Consider the following 21,506-nt stretch of genomic DNA (forward strand, 5'->3'; position numbering starts at 1 on the left):
TGGTAAGAATTGTGATCACGTGACGAAAACAATCCCGTCTTCTGTCAGCACCGTATGCCAAGGGTTTATGAGGAGAATAGCATATCAGAAACCCTTGGCTAGCAAAGATGATTTAACCTTGATTATCAAGAATGAGTTGATCTCTTCATGAGTACAAAAGCAAAGCATAGGGTACGGAAAACATAAAATATATACACGTGGTATATATAAAACGTTGTGGTGAGATATGATGAGTGAGAATTAACTTTATAAAAGACCACTCTGATCAACATGAATAGCCAGTATTCGATATTTATATGTGCGAACACAACATAATTTTCAATCAGCAGGCACCTAAAGCGCGAATAACCATGATATCGTACAACTCTGCATCCCCCACCCGCCCCCACCCCCCATCCCCCGTATTTCGCCAAATTGTAAAACTGGAAAACAACACTGACCGATTGCACAGAATAACATTAAAATTGCTATGATGGAGAAATCACACTTTTTCCAGAAAATGCACTTTCGTAATTTATATATTACTTGGTAGGGAGGGGGGATGATGCATAGATGTAGCCTACGTTGTCCTCGCTTCAAGTGTCTGACGGTGGATAGCGCGGATTCAGGATATTTTTAGGGGTTGGTGGGTTAATGTGTACTTTCCCATCAACTTCACAGGGATCCGTGATTTTTTTTTTAGGGGGGAGGGGGGTAATTTTTCTAAAAAAATATTTACTGTACAATGTAGACGTAATAACTCCGCAATTTCAGGGGGTCCGAACCTCATCCCGAACCCACTCTAGATCCGCACATGCCTGTAGTTTTAATAAGCATGTCCTCTATTCTTTCCTTAATGTCAGTGATCGTTGTTTGGATCACAAATGTGTACATAATTATAATTCTCTTTCTCTGCCGACCCCCCACTCCTCCCATGTTTTAAAACACCATTGCCTGTTTCATAATAAATGATAAAAAAGAGAGTTTTATCTTTGGTGAATAAGCTTTATAAATTAGATTTGGACAAGTGATGAATGAGTATTAGATAGATACTTGGGCTGTGTGTCTAATTAGTATGTATTTCATTGACCACCGCATATACTTCTGGGGGGGGGGGGATGAATAAATTACATCATGTACATTGTTATGTTATTTTTTTTAATGAGACATAAACTATATGATAAAGAATACTGGTTCCTGTCTGATTTATATATGCCTGAAGTAAATAATTTGATATAAGATTTTCCGTTTTCCGTTCCGTTCCGCTTCCGTTCCGTTTTCCGTTCCGCGTTTTAGCAACACCCTAAAAAATATGATGTAAATAATTCGCAAGGAAAGGCAGTTTGCGGCTGTACGTACATGTAGGGCATATGGTGGCTGTGTTTTCAACGAATCCACTCAAATAGGAAAACTAATTTCTAATTTAATATTGTGCTTTAAAATTGTGTGTGCAGTGCGCAAGATATGGCGAAAATGCAAAAACCTTAATTAAACGGCAATGGACAGGTATAGCGCCGATGAAATGTTAAGCAAACAGTGTAATACTTGTACTAGGAAACTAGGAAGAAAGAGTTTATGTACAGATGTGCGCGTGTTGCCGATCTGACTGTTAAGCTACTTAATGAGGACCATAAAAAAAAAAAAACATAAACAAAAAAAAAACAAAAACAAAACAAAAAAAAAACAAAAAAAAACAAAAAACAATAAAACAATGTTAAATTGTATACTGTATTTTGTTTCTTGGGCTGTTGAATTATTTATCATGGAAATAGCAGAAAAATTGCGGGTAATTATTTTCAGTATTCTTTTTCAACTAACACAACAGTGCTATGGATATTTTTCCCCTCTAAACACGTTTTGCGTGTTATTTAAAATCACAAATAAACAAGTAAAGAATGGTGTAAAGTATCAAACGTCCGTAAAAAAAAATACTGAAGCATTTTAAAGTACATGTATTTCAACAATAGTCCAAAATACTTTTAGGGGTTTAATGACATATTTTTAATCCGAAGAAGGAAAGTATAAAATTTTCATTTTAAAAAAAATATATATTTACAAATTAGATATACATATTGTGAGATCAACAGAAAAAACAATTTTTTGTTGCAAATACATTATAAATCATGTGTATGAAAATCAGAGATAAAAGGATAGCAGCAAATGTTTTATCATCAAACGAAGAAGACAAATATAATATCTTATAATACTCAAAATATATATTTACCAATTATCTCTGACAAAAGACCGTTAACTCTACGGGTGCTCATTTCATTGACATAGAGTTTTGTTACATGACGTTGTTACAAACATGATGCCAATATGCTGCACAGCTGATGACTGTGAAGTGTTAAAAATGTATAATACACAACAGTAGTATATTCAAAACGAAATGTAATATATAGTCTAAGTTTTATTTATCATTAATAAATGCTGAACGCTCGTAGCGATTGTGTAACTATCTTACACACTCCATTAATGTATTTCTTATAAAACCCTTTCTATATGAAATCGTAAATTTATAAATCGCTTATGAATATAAAAAAAGAGATATACTAAAAACAATTTAGTGAGAATACTAGTATTCGATATTTTTGAGATGTTTTATTCATAACTTTAATAAATAATTATAGTATCAATAAGGAAATGTTTATCGACGCAATAAACAAATACCGGGTAACATCTTTATTTTCTGAGTGCAGTTTCTAAAATTAAAGCCATTTAATTTGTATATATTGTTTTTTTTTTTTTAAGAAACGGAGAAATATTTTCTTGCTATTTCATGTATGTGAAATTGATTGATCTTTTGACAGAAGAAGAAAATGTAAAATGCTTAAAATAAGACAATGTTTAATTTCATATCCCAACGGGAAATTTTCATGACTCCCATGTTTGATTATGTATCAAACAACTGTGCTCGCCCTAGCGCAGCCGCACTGTCAAGATATTGCTTAAATTCGAATACAACAGGCAATTTAAGTTAAAAAAAAAATAAATCTGATGAATTTTAAAATTGCAATATGCTTAGAGCTTCCCAGTACTTTCAGTACTTTGATTTTATTTCGAGTTCAGTGGGAGATATGATCAAGCTGGACTGCGTTCAAGATCGTAGCCGCTACATACTTTTAGTAACGATATGCTAGCCTAACCAGTTAAAATGTTAACTCTAACAGTGCCTTCGTCTAACCTAGAGGCTAGGCTGCAAGGCAGCCCTTCACCAAGCGAACTAACAAGTTTCCTACTTTCTTTTTCCCCCAAAATTTACGACAACAAAATTACAGTACCAAAATTCAAACAAATAAAAAAAAACTTTTAGGAAATCACTCTCTTCCTATTTTGACAACAATTCGGCAGGAAAAATTAGCCTATAAATCGATTTATTACTAAACGAGACTTCATTAAGATTTTACCTGTATACGACATGCCAGAAGGTAGTATTCTTTCAGCGATGGCGACGCTCGTGAACGTATTTTCGAAGGGCACTCGATTAAGTATGTATAATTTAATTAAGCAGTTGCTTTTGTATAAAACTGTATGTTTCTGAAAACAAATTAGACATTTTAAGTTTATTTTTATATATTTATTAACTAAAGGCAGCATAAATGTTTACAAAAATGACTATGAATAAAACGCAGGTCAAAGTCCGATCAGTTCTCTTGAGCTAGATAGGAGATAACCAGGTAAAATGTTGAGACGAGGATAAATTGTTTTTTATCAGCCATATTTATAAAATGAACACAAATATCGTGCATGAATGTAGAGATTGTGAAAGACTCAGAAAAGTGACTAAATGTATGAAAATGTGTTACACAACCAAAGTTACATAAACAGTTTATGTTGAGTTATCTCCCTTGAAAGGCATTTAGTGATTGTAAGTAGCTTACATGTAGTCATTTACACAAAAAAGTTTTTTGCAGGGTTATTTTATGGTTTTGATTAATTTTAAACTTTATATTTTAGGTAAGAGGATAAGGTTTCTGTATCACTATGGAGAAAAATATTACAGCAGTGTAGCAACACCTAAGATCACAACGCATTACACAGTTCATCCAAGGGAAAATGATCCTCGCTGGAAAGGTATGTTTATTGATTGATTAAAATAGACACTTTGATTTGAATTCTTTTCGAGACGCTGGGTGCAGTCGCTTTCCCCGTTGCCAGTAGCAAGTGCAATGTAATCTCAGGAAAATAAGTTGAAGTGATAAACTCAACTGTACAGGAAATTAATAAACTTATGCATATATATCTTTTCAATTTAAATCTTCTATATTCAAAGAAGTCACATACAATTATCTTCGGTTGACTATCACATCTTGTTTATTTAAACTTAAGTTTACCAGTCCCCAGAAAAAAAAGCACAAAAATATAGTTTCATTGTAGGTGACTTCAATATATATGATATCATGTGAGCCATCAAAAAAAAAAGTATCAGGTTTTGGGCCATTTTGACCAAAGAATCATAATACACAGTTAAATCTACAGTTAAAAATGAAGTTTAAGGTCAGAAGACATCTTCCTCAGTAATATATAATTTTTCCCAAGAATTTTCATTGAAGTATTGCTACTTTAACAACTTTTCTCACAAAAAATGGAGATACCATACCAGGCATTTGTGCAAGATACCAGAGGGTGGTGTTTCCTATATTATCCTATTTGAAATCACTTGAATTGTCAACATCACAATTTTTGTATTTATTTTGTAAGAATTTTGAAAACTGTTTAGAAATCGCAAGATAATGTTAATATTATGATTTTTTTTTTTTATATATGACGAAGAGAAACAAATCAGATATTTGAGAAATGTGTTGTTTTTAAATGTTTTTACCTTTGTTCTCCAAAAAAATTCAATAAATATCATTGTTAATTCTAGGGCTGGGACAATACAACTTTTTCTATATCAATACATATCACGATATTTGATGCACGACACAATATGTATCAAGATATGTTTAACATGTTTAATTGGGTATAAAATCTTTTTTTGTTTTGATCAAAACAATTCTTTACAAATAAGAATAATTTATTCAAAGAAGTTGTATATCTTTTGTAAGACAAATTTATTTTACATATGTGGTGTTAATTATTATGTATTTCATATTTATATTTAGTAAATTTATTTTATATATTAAACCTTAAATGTTAAGTAAACAAAAAAAACATATAAGTCAGAATTTTTTTTGCGATATTTCAGTATTTCTTCATATGTATTGATATGCGTATCATCCTCACACAGAATTGGTATTATTGATATCTTGATATATCGTCCCAGCTCTAGTTAATTCAGTGAAAAATTGACAAAAATAATTGTCAACAAATTGCATACTGCGCATGCTTAGTGCAGTTTTTAGCTCATCTGAGCCGAAGGCTCAAGTGAGCTTTTCTGATCACATTTTGTCTGTAGTCCATCTGTCCGTCTGTCTGTCTGTCCGTCTGTCTGTAAACTTTTCACATTTTCAATTTCTTCTCAAGAACCACTGGCTCAATTTCAACCAAACTTGCCAGAAAGTATCCTTGGGTGAAGGGGATTCAAGTTTGTTCAAATGAAGGGCCATGCCCTCTTTCAAGGGGAGATAATAAAGAATTAGTGAAAAATTAATAGCATCTTTTAAAAATCTTCTTCTCAAGAACCACAAAGCTAGGGAAATTGAAACTCATTTGGAAGCATCCTCAGGTAGTGTAGATTCAGATTTGTTCAAATCTTGACCCCCGGGGGTAGGGCGGGGCCACAATGGAGGATCAAAGTTTTACATAGAAATATATAGGAAAAACCTTTAAAAATCTTCTTCTCAAGAACAGCAAAGCCCTAATTGGTCATATTTATATGGAAGCATCCTCAGGTAGTGGAGATTCAAATTTTTCCAAATCATGACCCCCGGGGGTAGGGCGGGGCCATAATGGAGGATCAAAGTTTAACATAGAAATATATAGGAAAAACCTTTGAAAATCTTCTTCTCAGGAACAGCAAAGCCATGATAAGTCATATTTGTATGGAAGCATCCTCAGGTAGTGTAGATTCAAGTTTGTTCAAATCATGACCCCCGGGGGTAGGGCGGGGCCACAATGGAGGACCAAAGTTTAACATAGAAATATGTAGGAAAAACCTTTAAAAATCTTCTTCTCAAGAACAGCAAAGCCATGATGAGTCATATTTATATGGAAGCATCCTCAGGTAGTGTAGATTCAAGTTTGTCCAAATCATGACCCCCGGGGGTAGGGCGGGGCCACAATGGAGGATCAAAGTTTAACATAGAAATATATAGGAAAAACCTTTAAAAATCTTCTTCTCAAGAACAGCAAAGCCATGATGAGTCATATTTATATGGAAGCATCCTCAGGTAGTGTAGATTCAAGTTTGTTCAAATCATAACCCCGGGGGATAGGGCGGGGCCACAATGGAGGATCAAAGATTTACATAGAAATATATAGGAAAAATCTTTTAAAATCTTCTTCTCAGGAACAGCAAAGCCCTGATTGATCATATTTATGTGGAAGTATCCTCAGGTAGTGTAGATTTAAGTTTGTTCAAATCATTACCCCCTGGGGTAGGGCGGGGCCACAATGGAGGATCAATGTCTGAAATAGAAATATATAGGAAGGTATCTTCTGATGAAGAACTGCAAAGCCATGATTAGTCATTTTGATATGGAAGCATCCTCAGGTAGTGTAGATTCAAGTTTGTTAAAATGATGCCCCCGGGGATAGGGATGGACCACAATGGGGGATCAAAATTTTTTTACATAGGAACATATTGGAAAATATCTTCTTCTCAAGAAATGAAAATTATGTTAGTCATTTTGATATGGAAGCATCCTCAGGTAGTGTAAATTCAATTTTTTTTTTTCAAATGATAACCCCCAGGGGTAGGGTGGGGCCCAATGGGGATCGAAAGTTTTACATAAGAACACAAAGAAAAAATAATTCTTCTCAAGAACAGAAAAGCTATGTTTAGTCATATTGATATGGAAGCATCCTTGAGTAGTGTAGATTCAAGTATATTCAAATGATGACCTCTGGGATAGGGAGGAGCCACAATGGGGGATCAAAATTTTACAAAGGAATATATGGGAAAAAAATTTTAAAATCTTCTCAAGTACAACAAAGCCATTTGTTATATTGACATGGAAGCATCATCAGTTAGTTTAAAATTCAACCCCCCCCCCCCCCCCCCAACGCCCCAACCCCCAGTAATCTTTTCAATACTGAACTGATTTTTGTCTAGCCAATGTGCTCAGGTGAGTGATCTGGCCCATGGGCCTCTTGTTTTTGTATTTAACCATTTTTTCATGTAAAAAAAAAACCCAGCAAGATGTCATTGAAGCAGAAAGATCTTGCAAAAAATACAGATGCAAAATCATTTCTTAATTAATCTAAAAGAACAAGACACTAACCCTAATCTTTCAAGCAGTATCCGAGGATTTACACAAATCAACTGGGCAAATGCTAGACTAACCATAATCAGTCAAATTGTGTGCAAGGACTAACCCCTAATCTCTCAGATTGATGCGAGACTAACCCTAATCGGTAGAATACTTGTGCAAGGACTAAAACTAATTTCTCAGGGGGTTGCAAGTCTGACCCTCATCAGTCAAGTAGTGTGCAAGACTAACCCTTAGCAGTCTAGTAGTGTGCAAGACTAACCCTTAAATCTTACGTCATAGTGCAATGAGTGCGCAGATCTTATGGATTTGGGGACTGGAAAGGTAAAGTCTATCCAGTCAGCCAGGTAAGTCAAAGAGGTGAAGATAACAAACAGTGTTCTGTGATGTGATGTATAGCATTTCATCACTGGTAGCAAAGTTGCTGATGTATAAGTACAAATGAATCTGTTCAAGAGTAACAGGGCCACTCTTAGTCATATTTTTGTACAAAAACTTGAAAGTGTTGGATTCAGGCAAGGTTGGCGCCACAATTTGGGGTTCACATTTTTCATGGGAATAATTAGGAGAATTTTAACATTGTCTTCTGAAGAACAGCAGGGCCAAGGTGAGTGACTCAGATGAGCATTATGGCCCATGGGCCAGTTGTTGATTTTATCAAATGGGATTGGACACAAGTTAAAAAAAAATTCATTTTGAATTTTTTGAACAGTGTGTCTATTGTAACTCAAATATATTATAGATTTATTATAGATTATAAAACAACAATAATAACAGTTCATCAAAATTTTATCTCTCTTATAAATACATGTACCAAACATCTGTCTTGTGAAAATAAGGTGTGGCAAAAATTTGGTGATCTACAATAGATATTTTATAACTTATGATTATTTTAAGCAGTGCATAGAATGCCTTGTAATGTAGTTTTTATATTATTTGATTAGATGTGGATATGGAGAGGTATGCAGATGAAGCAGATGTACTTATTGTTGGCGGAGGTCCAGCAGGACTGTCAGCAGCTTGTAAACTCAAACTCATGGCTAATGAACAAGGAAAGGAACTGAGGGTGTGCTTGGTAGAGAAGGCTGCAGAGATTGGTAATAACCATGTTCCACTGTGATGTAATTATATGAAAAAATGTCCGTGAATTATTCTACTGGGTGTGATTCATTTTCCCTCAGAAGGTAAAATCAAATCTATGTAAATTGATGAAATTGCATTTGACATTTGTATTTGAAATACATGCACAGTGTATATATTGGGTGATTAACCAATGGTAATTCTGTACAGTGTATAAAGTACAAATGCATCCTCTTTTGTTTATTTGTTTTGTATATTATACACCATGAACCTAGTACAATATATTGATGGGTCCACTTCTTTCCTATCAGACTTTTTAGAAGTTCTACTTTAATAAGTTGCATGTTTTATTTGAATACAGGTGGCCATACCTTATCAGGTGCTTGCATTGAACCTAGATCTCTGGAGGAATTGTTTCCAAACTGGAGAGAAATGGGAGTATGTAAATATTTAGAATAATATTTTTTCAGTAAGAGCTTGTTTTTGCATTTAAAGATACTGTAAATGCAGAGAAATATTAGTTGGGGATTAAATTTTGTTTAATTTAATCAACATTCTATCAATGAAATTAAATCCCTAATGAATTCCTAACCAGAAATATAACTTTCACAAGAGTTAAAAAAAATTTCTTAAAATGTTTTTCTTTTATGTTACATTCAAAGTGAAAATGTTATCTCACTACAATTTCCTGTACATTTATTGTCCTTGATTAAGTTTACCCTTCATCAACAGGCACCACTTAAAACAGAGGTGAAAGAAGACAAATTTGCATTTCTCACTGAGAAGGGACGAATCCCTATCCCTGTACTACCAGGTATATCAAGAGTTTGATAATAAAAATACAATTAATTGTTGTCATGGAAATGCATAATGGTGAATGAAATGGTAAAATTCTGCAAAAGCAACTCAGTTCTTGAATTTCCATTTCACTTCAACATATATATATATAAAACTTACATTTACTTTTTTTTGATAATGCAGTTGTTTTGATTATGAAATACTGCACTGTAAGATAAAATACAATTACAAAACAATATTACATTATAGGAATGCCAATGAGTAACCATGGGAATTACATAGTGAGGCTTGGCAATGTTGTGAGATGGCTTGGTGAGCAAGCGGAGGCATTAGGAGTAGAGATATACCCAGGCTATGCTGCTAGTGAGGTAGGATCCAGAGAACATGGAATAACTATCGTATAGGTGTGCCACAGTGTATGCTCATTTTATGTGATTGAATTATATCCATGAGCACTTCCAACAAAATTTATATCAACAGCAGATGTATGTATAAACATAAAAAAGTGAGGCTATCTGCTATCTTTACTTCATAAAAACATTGTACACTATGAAATTTTATACAGACGAGTATACATGTGTATGTGTGTACATTAGTATACATATTAGTACCAAAGTGTGAATAAAATAGTGTATTTTGGATGTTATCTAATGTGAATATCTATCTGACATTTATCACTGGAAAAAGAACTGTACTTATAATGTAATCTAGGATTTATATTGATGCATTTGTGTTACATCTAGGTACTATTTCATGAAGATGGTAGTGTGAAAGGAATAGCCACAAATGATGTTGGAATACATAAAGATGGATCACCAAAGGTAAATATACAGAAGATCAATATTGTAAAACACGAAACTGTAAAGTGTTCCTGATATGTCATATTGTTTTCCATTAATTTTAGGAAACTTTTGAAAGAGGTATGGAACTCCATGCAAAAGTGACAATATTCAGTGAGGGTTGCCATGGACATTTGGCAAAACAGTTGTACAAAACTTTTGATCTCAGGAAAGATTGTGAACCACAGACTTATGGAATAGGATTCAAAGAATTGTGGGAAATAGACCCTGCACTTCATCGTCCTGGGCGAGTTGAGCACACAGTTGGATGGCCTTTTGTAAGTTTCTTTCTCTCCAGCAAAAGCAAAATGAACAATGTATTTTAATTACATTTGAACTTCAGTATCTCTAACACCGATATCTCGAATACATGTACCATGAATATGTCAAAGTGATTTTGAAGTCCCAACCTCTTATTCTTTAAGTATTTTACCCTCGATATCTTGAATCTTCGGATATCTTGAAGTTTTTCTGTCCCATTGAGTTCGAGATAATGAGGTTTGACTGTATCAAATTTCTGCTAAAGTTATCTTAGAAGAGTATTTTGTTTTAATTTTTCAGTATAAAAAAATATCAAGACATAATATTGTAATACAGGGTAAAAAGACATTCTTTCATGTGTGTGGGACATCAAAATGTTTATATGTATATCACAACTGAAAATGGTACATAAAATTCTCTCTCTCTCTCTCTCTTTACATTCAAGTTTGGCTTTCAATAATATCACAGAATGAAAAGTAAAATGTATCTCTTTTTCAGCTATTAACCTGGGTGAATATTTATAGAATTTAAAGGAGGATTTTTGAAAACATTTATTAGAAATGCATCAATGTCTATAAAAGAAATTATGAGCAGCCATTATGAACACACTATTGCTTTACAAGAAGGCTGCTGTTAACTCTACGTCCCTTTTGTTTTTTTTGTAATCAGCCGCTTACTCTGACATCTGAGGAGAAGTTTTATAGCTTAAACAAGTCCTCAATGGCTTTCAGAAGCTTCTTCTTTGTAATCCTCTTGGTCATGGAGCCACTGGGGATATGAATGCAGACCTAAGCCACCTCTGCATCATAGATTTCTGCTGTTCAATTTCAATTTATATTGATATACATCACTGTTATGCATTATATAAGTACATGTACAGTTGTACACACTACTAGTAGGAAAATACCAGTTTCAATTGAAAAGACCAACAACAAAATTTTCTTGCAATGCACAGTAACCACTTTAAGAATTTTTTATGAAAATTATGTATTAAACATCAAATTAAGAGTGTAAAACAATGGGTAAAGTAAATTAATGTTTATGTGCCTTTTTAAAGTAAATAATAAAGTTAAAACACATTATTAAGTACAATTATTTTTAAAAAAATAATATGAAAAGAATCCCATCTAATGACAAATTTTTCAGGTTATTCTAGAAAATCAGCACAATATATTTAATACTTTTGGCAATATTTCAAGAAAAGAAGAAGGGATTCATGATTTTCTTCATAAACCAACAATGCTGAATTGCCTGTAGAAAATACTTTAATTAGTAGTATTTTAAATAATCCTTAAAATCAAATACAATGAATAAAAATACTTCCCTCTCCAAACTTTTATTCAGAGGTAGCAATCTTGTCAATGTGGCTATGAAACTCATTTTTCAATTTAAAAAAAAAAAGAAGGCAAATAGCATCAAGTGTGACGTGATGAAACCACCCAAAATCTTCTTTCCAACTCAAATGAAATATAACAGCTACTTGTGCTAAATTTTAAGTTCTAAAAATTGTTTTTCTTTGAAATACCTTTGCTGAATTTTGTTCAGTTTGACACAATATTTTGAATGACTTAAGTATAGCAGTAAAGATTTTCATTATTAATTCAAATCATAAAAACCATTAAAAGACAAATAAATGGTATTAAAATAGCTAGGACCACCATTTTTTTTTCTGGAGACAACATACAGTGGCTGCAACGTTATTGTTGACAAACCAATCGTGTAGAAACGTTCTTGTAACGTGCGTGATTGTTCATGTAACGTGCGAGATTGTGCGTGTATCGGACTCAATCGTTTGCGGTTTTAATCGTGCATGATCGTGCATTTAGAAACGTGTAAATTTCGTTTTGTAGGTTTTTATTTGTTATACAAGCATTTCGCTTGTCTGTTTTTTTTCTATCCAAATAAAATAAGTGAAGCGCGATTTACATAATTGAAAGCAGAACGAACTAATTATTGCTTGGAAATAAGCAATATAGTAAGTCGTACAATATTGTGTTCTCGTCAAATAGCGTGAATTTTTGTGATAAACTGTACTTACATGTAGATGTTTAAGGATTTTTTTCTCTGATGTTAATTATGTTTACTGCTAATTATGGTCAAGATATTTTTGAAATCAGTAGATCAAAAATAGATATCTTACAAATAAATAAACAATTCTCAATGCCTACATAAATATTTAGTCGGCAAATGTACTTGTACACGACATGATTGTGAGGGTTTTGTTTATCAGTGTTTATCTCTGGAGCTTACTTTTAATTATTTTTATAATTTCTGCAAATAAATGATTTGTAAAATAATTGTTGATTTTAGAGATTCACTAATGAAACATGGATATAACTTATAATAATTTAATTCATTTTCATGCCAATTTTTTTTAAACTTATCCCTTTCTGCATATTATGAAATCCAATTCAATCAAAACTCATGGTCCACCTACATGTACATCTTATGATAGAAGGAAAAAAAGTAATAAGTCTTACATGTATTTAGTTCCAGAAATATCCATTTCTATTTTTTTTTTTCATTTTTCAAAGTCGATGAAATAATATCAATAATTATTTGAAATCTAAAATAAGTATAAAGCCTTATTTCGTTTTGAAAATATCCATTCCTAAAGAATTTGAACTCTTTTGCATGATGAATCGTGCGTTTGTGTTAGCAATCGTGTAAGATCATGTATCGTGTAGAATCGTGTGCGTGAAGGATCGTTCATGTAACAGATTTCATCGTGCGATAATCATGCAGAATCGTTCGTGTAACGTGACCGTTCATGTAAGTTGTCAAATATAACATTGCGGCCACTGTACATGTAATCATTTACAAACAATATCTGTTTCTATTACTTATTCCATAGAAATTGTGTTATGTATAGGTACATCACCAGTTGTTAGTGCCAGACCACCAGATAGCATACAAGAGTTCACAATAGGCAGTCCTGATCATGTGTATTTTTGTAAGACCACCAGCTACAAAAGAACTTTACTTCCAGCTTTCAATCTTAATGTGTCATCTCCCAAGGGAGATAACAATAAGATATACTATGTCTCTCTGCTGGAATACTCATCTTTAGCCATTGCTAAATAGAAATACATTCATTTGTATATATTATGTAAATGCTAAAGCTTTAGAATGTCCGAAAATATTTCTGTGTTAAAATTGAAAGTCTGTATAAACTAAGGATACCACCTAAAAAGCATAAATAACTTTTTAATCAGATAAACAAACATTTTTTTTTTAGATGTTTCTTCTGAAACACTTAATATTTTATATCCTTTGTGTAAGAAATGCATTCAATATCTCTTTGACACCATTACATTAGAATGCGAGACTTCGATGACATGTATATGTTAAAATTGACTCAGTCCTTTACAGAGCTAGATTTTTTATGTTCCAGTAAAATTTCTTGACATTTGGGTATAATCTAAGTGATTTTTACAGTTCAAATATTTATTTATGAAGTATTTTTTTCAACTAGCTAGTAATGTTGTCATAGTTACTTAGATAATTTTAATGTTTCAGGATAACACAACATATGGAGGAACATTTTTGTATCATTTAGACGAAGGTCCCCTCATTGTTGTTGGCATTGTGGTAAGTACACTTATACCATGTTACCATTATCAAAATTTGTTTCACTTTAATGATAATTCAAATCGAATGGAATGAATTTTATTATTAACTCTATAAATAATACTGGACCAGAAATTTCCTAATAGCTACTCCATTAAATATTTATTTTAGTATGCATATAGTTACCTGTCATTTCTTGTACATGTAATTAAAAAACTAATTTCCATAATACATGCAAATTCCATCCAGATGACATTTATGAATATAAAAAAAGCAGTTAAGGGAAGAGTGTGATTTTTATGTATCAGTAAATTCTTCTCTGCTACTCTGCAATGGTCTGTTCTTCCATGATAGTACAATGTTTGTGTTTTACAGGTTGGACTTGATTACAAAAATCCTTACTTGAGTCCATTCAGGGAATTCCAGCGATTTAAGCACCATCCCTCTATTGAACCTCTGTTCCGCTCTGGTAAAAGAATAGGATATGGTGCACGTGCACTAAATGAGGGGGGTGTACAGGTAATGTAATAATATAAAGATACAGAATAATGTAAATATAATTAGAGATTTTCATTATTAAGACATTATGAATATGCCTTTAAATTCACAGATAACTTGTTGTTTACTGTAGTCTATCCCCAAACTGACGTTCCCAGGAGGATGTTTGATAGGTTGTAGTCCAGGGTTCATGAATGTGCCTAAAATCAAGGGAACCCACAATGCCATGAAGAGTGGAATCTTAGCTGCAGAGTCTGTGTTTGAGCTAGTTACTGATGAGGAAAAAGTTTCACAATCACCAACAACAGGTACATGTAATGGAGATATAATAGGTTAACTATATAAGGTATTAGAATCTTGATAGCTCTAACATTATAGTCAGTTGATATCTGTATATGTTATGAGAAATTCAGTTTTACGTATAGAACATCCTCCCTAGCAGGTTTGGAGCCAGTCAAGTATGAGGAGAGACTGAAGAATAGTTGGTTGTGGAAGGAGCTTTATGCTGTCCGCAATGTTAGACCTTCCTTTAACACAGGTTTGGGAACATTTGGTGGCGTGCTGTATACTGGTCTGTTTTATTGGATAATGAGAGGAAAGGAACCTTGGACTCTTCATCATGGAGGTGTGTGTATATCATAATACTTAAGTGACCAATAAGTACATGTATTTGAAGTTTGATTCCTATAACTGTTGACCAAGTTTGAGTGCAGATGCCACTACAAGTAATTGATCAAATTTATACTAATTTGTGTGTACACTATGAAGGACCTTTTTTGACAGAGATACACGTACATGTACAGTACATTTATATTTATGTGTATACTGTATATGCTGTTTATTTTAGGACCTGATAATGCAAAATTAAAACCAGCTAAGGAGTGTCAAATCATTGAGTATCCAAAGCCTGATGGGGTTGTGAGTTTTGACCTTTTGACCTCAGTGGCCTTGGCAGGAACCAATCACGATCATGATCAGCCAGCCCACTTGACATTGCTTGATGACAGTGTTCCTGTGAATCATAACCTGGCCATTTATGATGGTCCTGAACAAAGATTTTGTCCTGCAGGTATGTTCTGTATTACCTAGTTATTATAATCTAATGGTGTCTTGGGACAGGCGTCCAGCACAGTAAGAATAATCATATCTATGAATAGGCCCCCAACACAGTTAGAATAATTTAGCTGTGTCTTGGAACAGGCCTCCAGCACAATTAGAGTAATCTAACCATATCTATGAATAGACCTCCAGTACAGTTAGAATAATCTAACCATATCAATGGATAGGCCTCAAATACAGTTAGAATAATCTAACCATATCTATGGATAGGCCTCCAGCACAGTTAGAATAATCTAACCATATCTATGGATAGGCCTCCAGCACAGTTAGAATAATCTAACCATATCTATGGACAGGCCTCCAGTACAGTTAGAATAATCTAACCATATCTATGGACAGGTCCCCACCAAAGTTAGACTAATCTAACCATATCTATGGATAGGCCTCCAGCACAGTTAGAATAATCTAACCATATCTATGGATAGGCCTCCAGTACAGTTAGAATAATCTAACCATATCTATGGATAGGCCTCCAGTACAGTTAGAATAATCTAACCATATCTATGGACAGGCCCCAACAGTTTATAGAATAATCTAACCATATCTTGGGACAGGTCCCTTTCACACAATAATCTAACCATGTCTCAAGAATCATAATTGTTCGTGGGGGATCAATGTTCGTGGGTAGCCCTTACCCACGAATTAACGTCCCCACAAAAATTGAAACACACATACAGTTAGCAGTTGATTTATTTATGATAATATGCAAGTTACCCAGGAAATAACGTCCCCATAAACCAATCAAATTTTGGTTACCCAAGAACATTGATCCCCACAAACAACAAGGATTCCACAGGATGTCCCATATATATAGTTGCAATGTAGCAAAACAAAACAGCATGATTTTGAAAAATTCAAATGAAGTTATGTCATACATAACCACCAATTTCAAATTAATCATAACAAACTTTACTGAACTTGTATGTGCCTTCCACCCAAAAAATAACCTGTATAAATAAAATATTATGAAATCTTTTTTTTGTTGGGGTATTTTTCTCAATTAAAATTTATTTGCCATATAGAGTAAAAATAGTCTAATCTGGACACCACTGGTTCCATAGGAATTGACACGATTAGAAAAGATTCCAGATTAGACATTTTAAACAATTTAAAAATTTATCAAAGGGGACTTTAAGTTTACATCATATTAGGCAAGATTTCAGAACACAACATCCAGATTAGACAAGTTTCACTGTAGATATTGGAAATGTAGAAGTTCGGGCTTAGATCGCGGATATTGGCCTGGATAGCTCAGTGGTTAGAGCACCTGACTAGTAATACAGGTTTCCGGGGTTCAATTCCCGGTCCAGCTATATGTTTTCTTCATGCATTTCTCCTTTCCTACTACAGGAACTCCAAATAGTATCTGGGTACATAAAAGTTTTCTACCCATGTTAATTTTGCTGCGCATTAAACCAGGTCTGTAGGACAATAGTGTAATATATGCATAATCAGCATTGATCTCTGACCTGTTCTATTTTCTACGTTTACTTATTTTTTTGTCACTTTTTAGAATTTCTTAACAATTAATTTAAGATTTACAAGATGTTGTTTAAATTGATAGAGTTATGGCTAGTGTCTTTTGAAATCAGATTGATCTATATTTTAGAGTTAATGAGGATTATTAATATTGTCTGTGATTCTCTTGATAATGCAGTCATTTGATAAAAGGAATCTTTTAATAGAGTAGTAAGAAAAGAGGCATGACTAAAGAAAATATATGGCTGGAACAGGAATTGAACCCAAGACCAATTATTACAAGTCAGGTGCTCTAACAACTGAGCTACCCAGACCGATATCCATGGTTCATAAAGCACAAACTACCACATTCCTCCCTCCTTGAACTGTCTTTGCAATTGAAAACTCACAACAACACAAGCTCACTTTGTCAGGAATTACTAATTTACATATAACCTGCCCCCACCTCCACCCCCAAATGTAGTTGGAAAAGAGAAATAAATAAAATAAATAGCAAGAACTGAACCTGGAACCTCTGTATCACTAGTCAGGTGCTCTAATCACTGAGCTATCCAGGCAGATATCCAATGTCAATAAAGCCCAAAATCCCACTTGTATACATTTACATGATAAACAGATACTGTATGGATTGTTGATAACAACTTAAATATTTGATAATTTTGTGCACATCACAGATTTTTGGTGAAAACTTTTCCTTATCTTACAGGTGTATATGAATATGTGGAGTTGGAGGATGGCAGTGGTAAAAGACTACAAATTAACGCTCAGAACTGTATACACTGTAAAACCTGTGATATCAAGGACCCTAGTCAGAATATAAACTGGGTGTGTCCTCAAGGAGGAGAGGGACCAGCATACAATGGGATGTGAACAAATAAGTGCGTCTTACTGGGAAACCATTGCTGTGATTCTCACTTTGTGTACCAAGGTGGACAAAAGTTATCTGTTCCCATTGAGTTATTATGCACCTCTGCAATTGCCTGATGTGATAAAATGAAATACTTGCTTTTATCTGCAAACATACTCAGGGATGCTTTCAAGGCTCAATACAGTACTTGTATATTAAGCTTCTCTGAAACAGAAGACATTATCATTTTTATCATCCTGTACACATTAGTGTTGATAATCATAACAAAGTTTCTCCTTTATTTCTGTAAGTCTGCATATTCGTGTATGTGAAGTTAAAAAGGAAAAAGGTTTTTGCCTAAACTGAAGCGATAATGAATCTCATGACAATTAAGAGGCATGTACAAGTAAATCAGTTTTCCAAAATGAAGGAGTCTGTAAATTTTTTGGAAATTTGAAATGTCCTGTTTTATTTTTGTATAAATTTTGTATCATTTTAAAGCTTGGCTTTGAATATTTTAAGTATTATATTAAGTTATAATGTATTAAAAGTTGTTGAAATTTATTCTGTGTTACAATGTTTTCATTTAGAATGATAGTATACCATTGTGAATCATAGCAAAAATTAAACAGGAGGCTCAGAATCCATTATCTATTCAAGCAAAATCCATCTCTAGCTTACCTGAGCTGAAAGCTTAAGTGAGCTTTTCTGATCACTGTTGTCTGGCGTCTGTCAAGCTGTCTGTCTGTTCACCTGTAAACTTTTCACATTTTCGATTTCTTCTCTAAAACCACTGAGCCAACTTTAACCAAAGTTGACACTAAGCATCCTTGGTTGAAAGGGATTCTAAATTGTTCAAAGGAAGGGCCAAGTCCTATTCCAAGGAAAGATAATAAAGAAAAGCCAAAAAATAGAGTGGGGTCATTCAACAAGAGGCCCATGGGCCACATCGCTCACCTGAGTAACTTTGGCCATGCTGTTCATTACCAGACTTCCCCCCTTGTAATACCTATTGTGGCCCTGCCCTACCCCCGGGGGTCATTATTTGAACAATTTAGAATCTACACTACCCCAGGATGCTTCCACATAAGTTTCAGTTTTTCTAGTCCAGTGGTTCTTGAGAAGATTTTTAAAGATTTTTCCTATATATTTCAATGTTTCCCTATTGTGGCCCCACCCTACCCCTGGGGGTCATGATTTGAACAATTTAGAATCTAAACTACCCCAGGATGCTTCCACATAAGTTTCAGCTTTTCTGGCATAGTGGTTCTTGAAAAGAAGATTTTTAAAGATTTTTCCAATATATTTCAATGTAAAACTTGTATTCCCTATTGTGGCCCCGCCCTACCCCCGGGGGTCATGATTTGAACAATTTAGAATCTACACTACCCCAGGATGATTCCACATAAGTTTCAGCTTTTCTGGCTCAGTGGTTCTTGAGAAGAAGATTTTTCCTATATATTTCAATGTAAAATTTGTATTCCCTATTGTGGCCCCGCCCTACCCCGGCGGTCATGATTTGAACAATTTAGAATCTAAACTACCCCAGGATGCTTCCACATAAGTTTCAGCTTTTCTGGCATAGTGGTTCTTGAAAAGAAGATTTTTAAAGATTTTTCCAATATATTTCAATGTAAAACTTGTATTCCCTATTGTGGCCCCGCCCTACCCCCGGGGGTCATGATTTGAACAATTTAGAATCTACACTACCCCAGGATGATTCCACATAAGTTTCAGCTTTTCTGGCTCAGTGGTTCTTGAGAAGAAGATTTTTCCTATATATTTCAATGTAAAATTTGTATTCCCTATTGTGGCCCCGCCCTACCCCGGCGGTCATGATTTGAACAATTTAGAATCTACACTACCCCAGTATGATTCCACTTAAGTTTCAGCTTTTCTGGCTCAGTGGTTCTTGAGAAGAAGGTTTTTAAAGATTTTTCCTATATATTTCAATGTAAAACTTGGATTCCCTATTGTGGCCCCGCCCTACCCCCAGGGGTCATGATTTGAACAATTTAGAATCTACACTATCCCAGGATGCTTCCACATAAGTTTCAGCTTTTCTGGCCCAGTGGTTCTTGAGAAGAAGATTTTTTAATGACCCCACCCTATTTTTGTCTTCTCTTGATTATCTCCCCTTGTAAGGGGACTTGGCCCTTTATTTTAACAATTTAAACTCCCCTTCACCCAAGGGTACTTTGTACCAAGTTTGGTTAAAATTGGCCCAGTGGTTCTTGAGAAGAAGTTGAAAATGTGAAAAGTTTACAGACGGACAGACAATGGGTGATCAGAAAAGCTCACTTGAGCTTTCAGCTCAGGTGAGCTAACAAGAGTCCCATGGGCCACAACACTCACCTGAGTAATTTTGGCCTTGCTGTTCTCAAGAATTTTTCCCTTGTAATACCTATTGTGGCCCCACCCTACCCCTGGGGGTCATGATTCAAACAATTTAGAATCTACACTACCTCAGAAAGCTTCTACTTAAGTTTCAGCTTTTCTGGCCAATTGGTTCTTGAGAAGGTTTTTTCCTATATACATGTATTTCAATGAAAATATTGGATTCCCTATTGTGGCCCCACCCTACCCCCGAGGGTCATGGTTTGAACAATTTAGAATTTTCACTACCCCAGAAAGCTTCCACATAAGTTTCAGCTTTTGTGGACCAGTGGTCCTTGAGAAGATTTTTCTTATATATTTCAATGTAAAACTTGGATTCCCTATTGTGGCCCCATCCTACTCCTGGGGGGGGGGGGGGGGGGAGGGGATTGGAAATTGAACAATTTAAAATTTAGACTACCCCAGAATGCTTCCACATGGATTCAGCTTTTCTGATCTAGTGGTTCTTGAGGAGATGATGTTTTAAAAAAAAGTTTGTATATACATTTGTATTTCAATGTAAAACTCGGATTCCCTATTGTGGCACCACCCTACCCCGGTTGCTCATGATATGAACAATTTAGAATCTACACTACCCCAGTATGCTTCCAAATAAGTTTCTGCTTTTCTGTACCAGTGGTCCTTGAGAAGATTTTTCCAATATATTTCAATGTAAAACTTGGATTCTCTCATGTGGCCCCATCCTACCCTGGGAGGTCATGATTTGAACAATTAAATCTACACTACCACTGGATGCTTCCACATAAGTTTCAGCTTTTCTGGACCAGTGGTCCTTGAGAAGAAGATTTTTAAAGATTTTTTCCAATATATTTCAATGTAAAACTTGGATTCTCTCATGTGGCCCCACCCTACCCGGGGGGGGGGGGGGGGGGGGGGGGGGAGGGGGGGGGGAGGGGGGGTCATGATATGAACAATTTAAAATCTACACTACCTCAGGATGCTTCCACATAAGTTTCAGTTTTTCTGGCCCAGTGGTTCTTGAGAAGACGAGTTTTTAATGAACGAGTTTGAATCTCGGCCGCGACTGACCTAAGTCAATAAAAAATGGGTAGCAACTGTTCCTTCGCCATGCGCTCGGCACTTTGAAGTGAAAGTTGCGGGTCCTTCGGATGAGACCTTAAAAACCAAGGCCCCGTGTCACGGCAGGCGTTGGCACGATAAAGATCCCTCACTGCTCAATGGCCCTGAGTGCCGAGTAAAGGTCAAAATTTGAAGCCTTCATCGGTAAATGGTGACGTCTCTATACGAGTGAAAAATTCTCAAATG

The 21,506-nt window shown here is 34.6% G+C and overlaps 1 protein-coding gene across 1 annotated transcript; it reads left to right on the forward strand.

Annotated features, from left to right (window-relative positions):
• Positions 1 to 3,406: 3,406 nt before the first annotated feature.
• LOC133173974 (electron transfer flavoprotein-ubiquinone oxidoreductase, mitochondrial-like) lies at positions 3,407 to 18,407 on the forward strand. The gene is made up of 14 exons (XM_061309033.1): positions 3,407 to 3,467; positions 3,937 to 4,053; positions 8,297 to 8,449; positions 8,794 to 8,870; positions 9,165 to 9,246; positions 9,480 to 9,598; positions 9,974 to 10,051; positions 10,135 to 10,347; positions 13,850 to 13,921; positions 14,276 to 14,419; positions 14,532 to 14,706; positions 14,841 to 15,023; positions 15,246 to 15,467; positions 17,703 to 18,407. Exons 1-14 carry the CDS (start codon positions 3,425 to 3,427, stop codon positions 17,864 to 17,866), a joined length of 1,842 nt encoding a protein of 613 aa, XP_061165017.1. The 5' UTR covers positions 3,407 to 3,424; the 3' UTR covers positions 17,867 to 18,407.
• Positions 18,408 to 21,506: the final 3,099 nt, after the last annotated feature.

Source organism: Saccostrea echinata, unplaced genomic scaffold (assembly GCF_033153115.1).
Source record: "Saccostrea echinata isolate AGI-Se365-2 ecotype Australia unplaced genomic scaffold, CSIRO_AGI_Sech_v1 ptg000056l, whole genome shotgun sequence".
NCBI classification, from domain to species: Eukaryota; Metazoa; Mollusca; class Bivalvia; order Ostreida; family Ostreidae; genus Saccostrea; species Saccostrea echinata.

What these genes read in the sequence shown, in the direction of transcription:
- LOC133173974 (XM_061309033.1), top strand. Translation starts at nt 3,425, where the DNA reads ATGGCGACGCTCGTGAACGTATTTTCGAAGGGCACTCGATTAA. An exon ending in AAATGATCCTCGCTGGAAAG is followed by an intron (nt 4,054 to 8,296) that starts GTATGTTTATTG and finishes TTATTTGATTAG; the next exon opens with ATGTGGATATGGAGAGGTAT. An exon ending in ACACAGTTGGATGGCCTTTT is followed by an intron (nt 10,348 to 13,849) that starts GTAAGTTTCTTT and finishes TTAATGTTTCAG; the next exon opens with GATAACACAACATATGGAGG.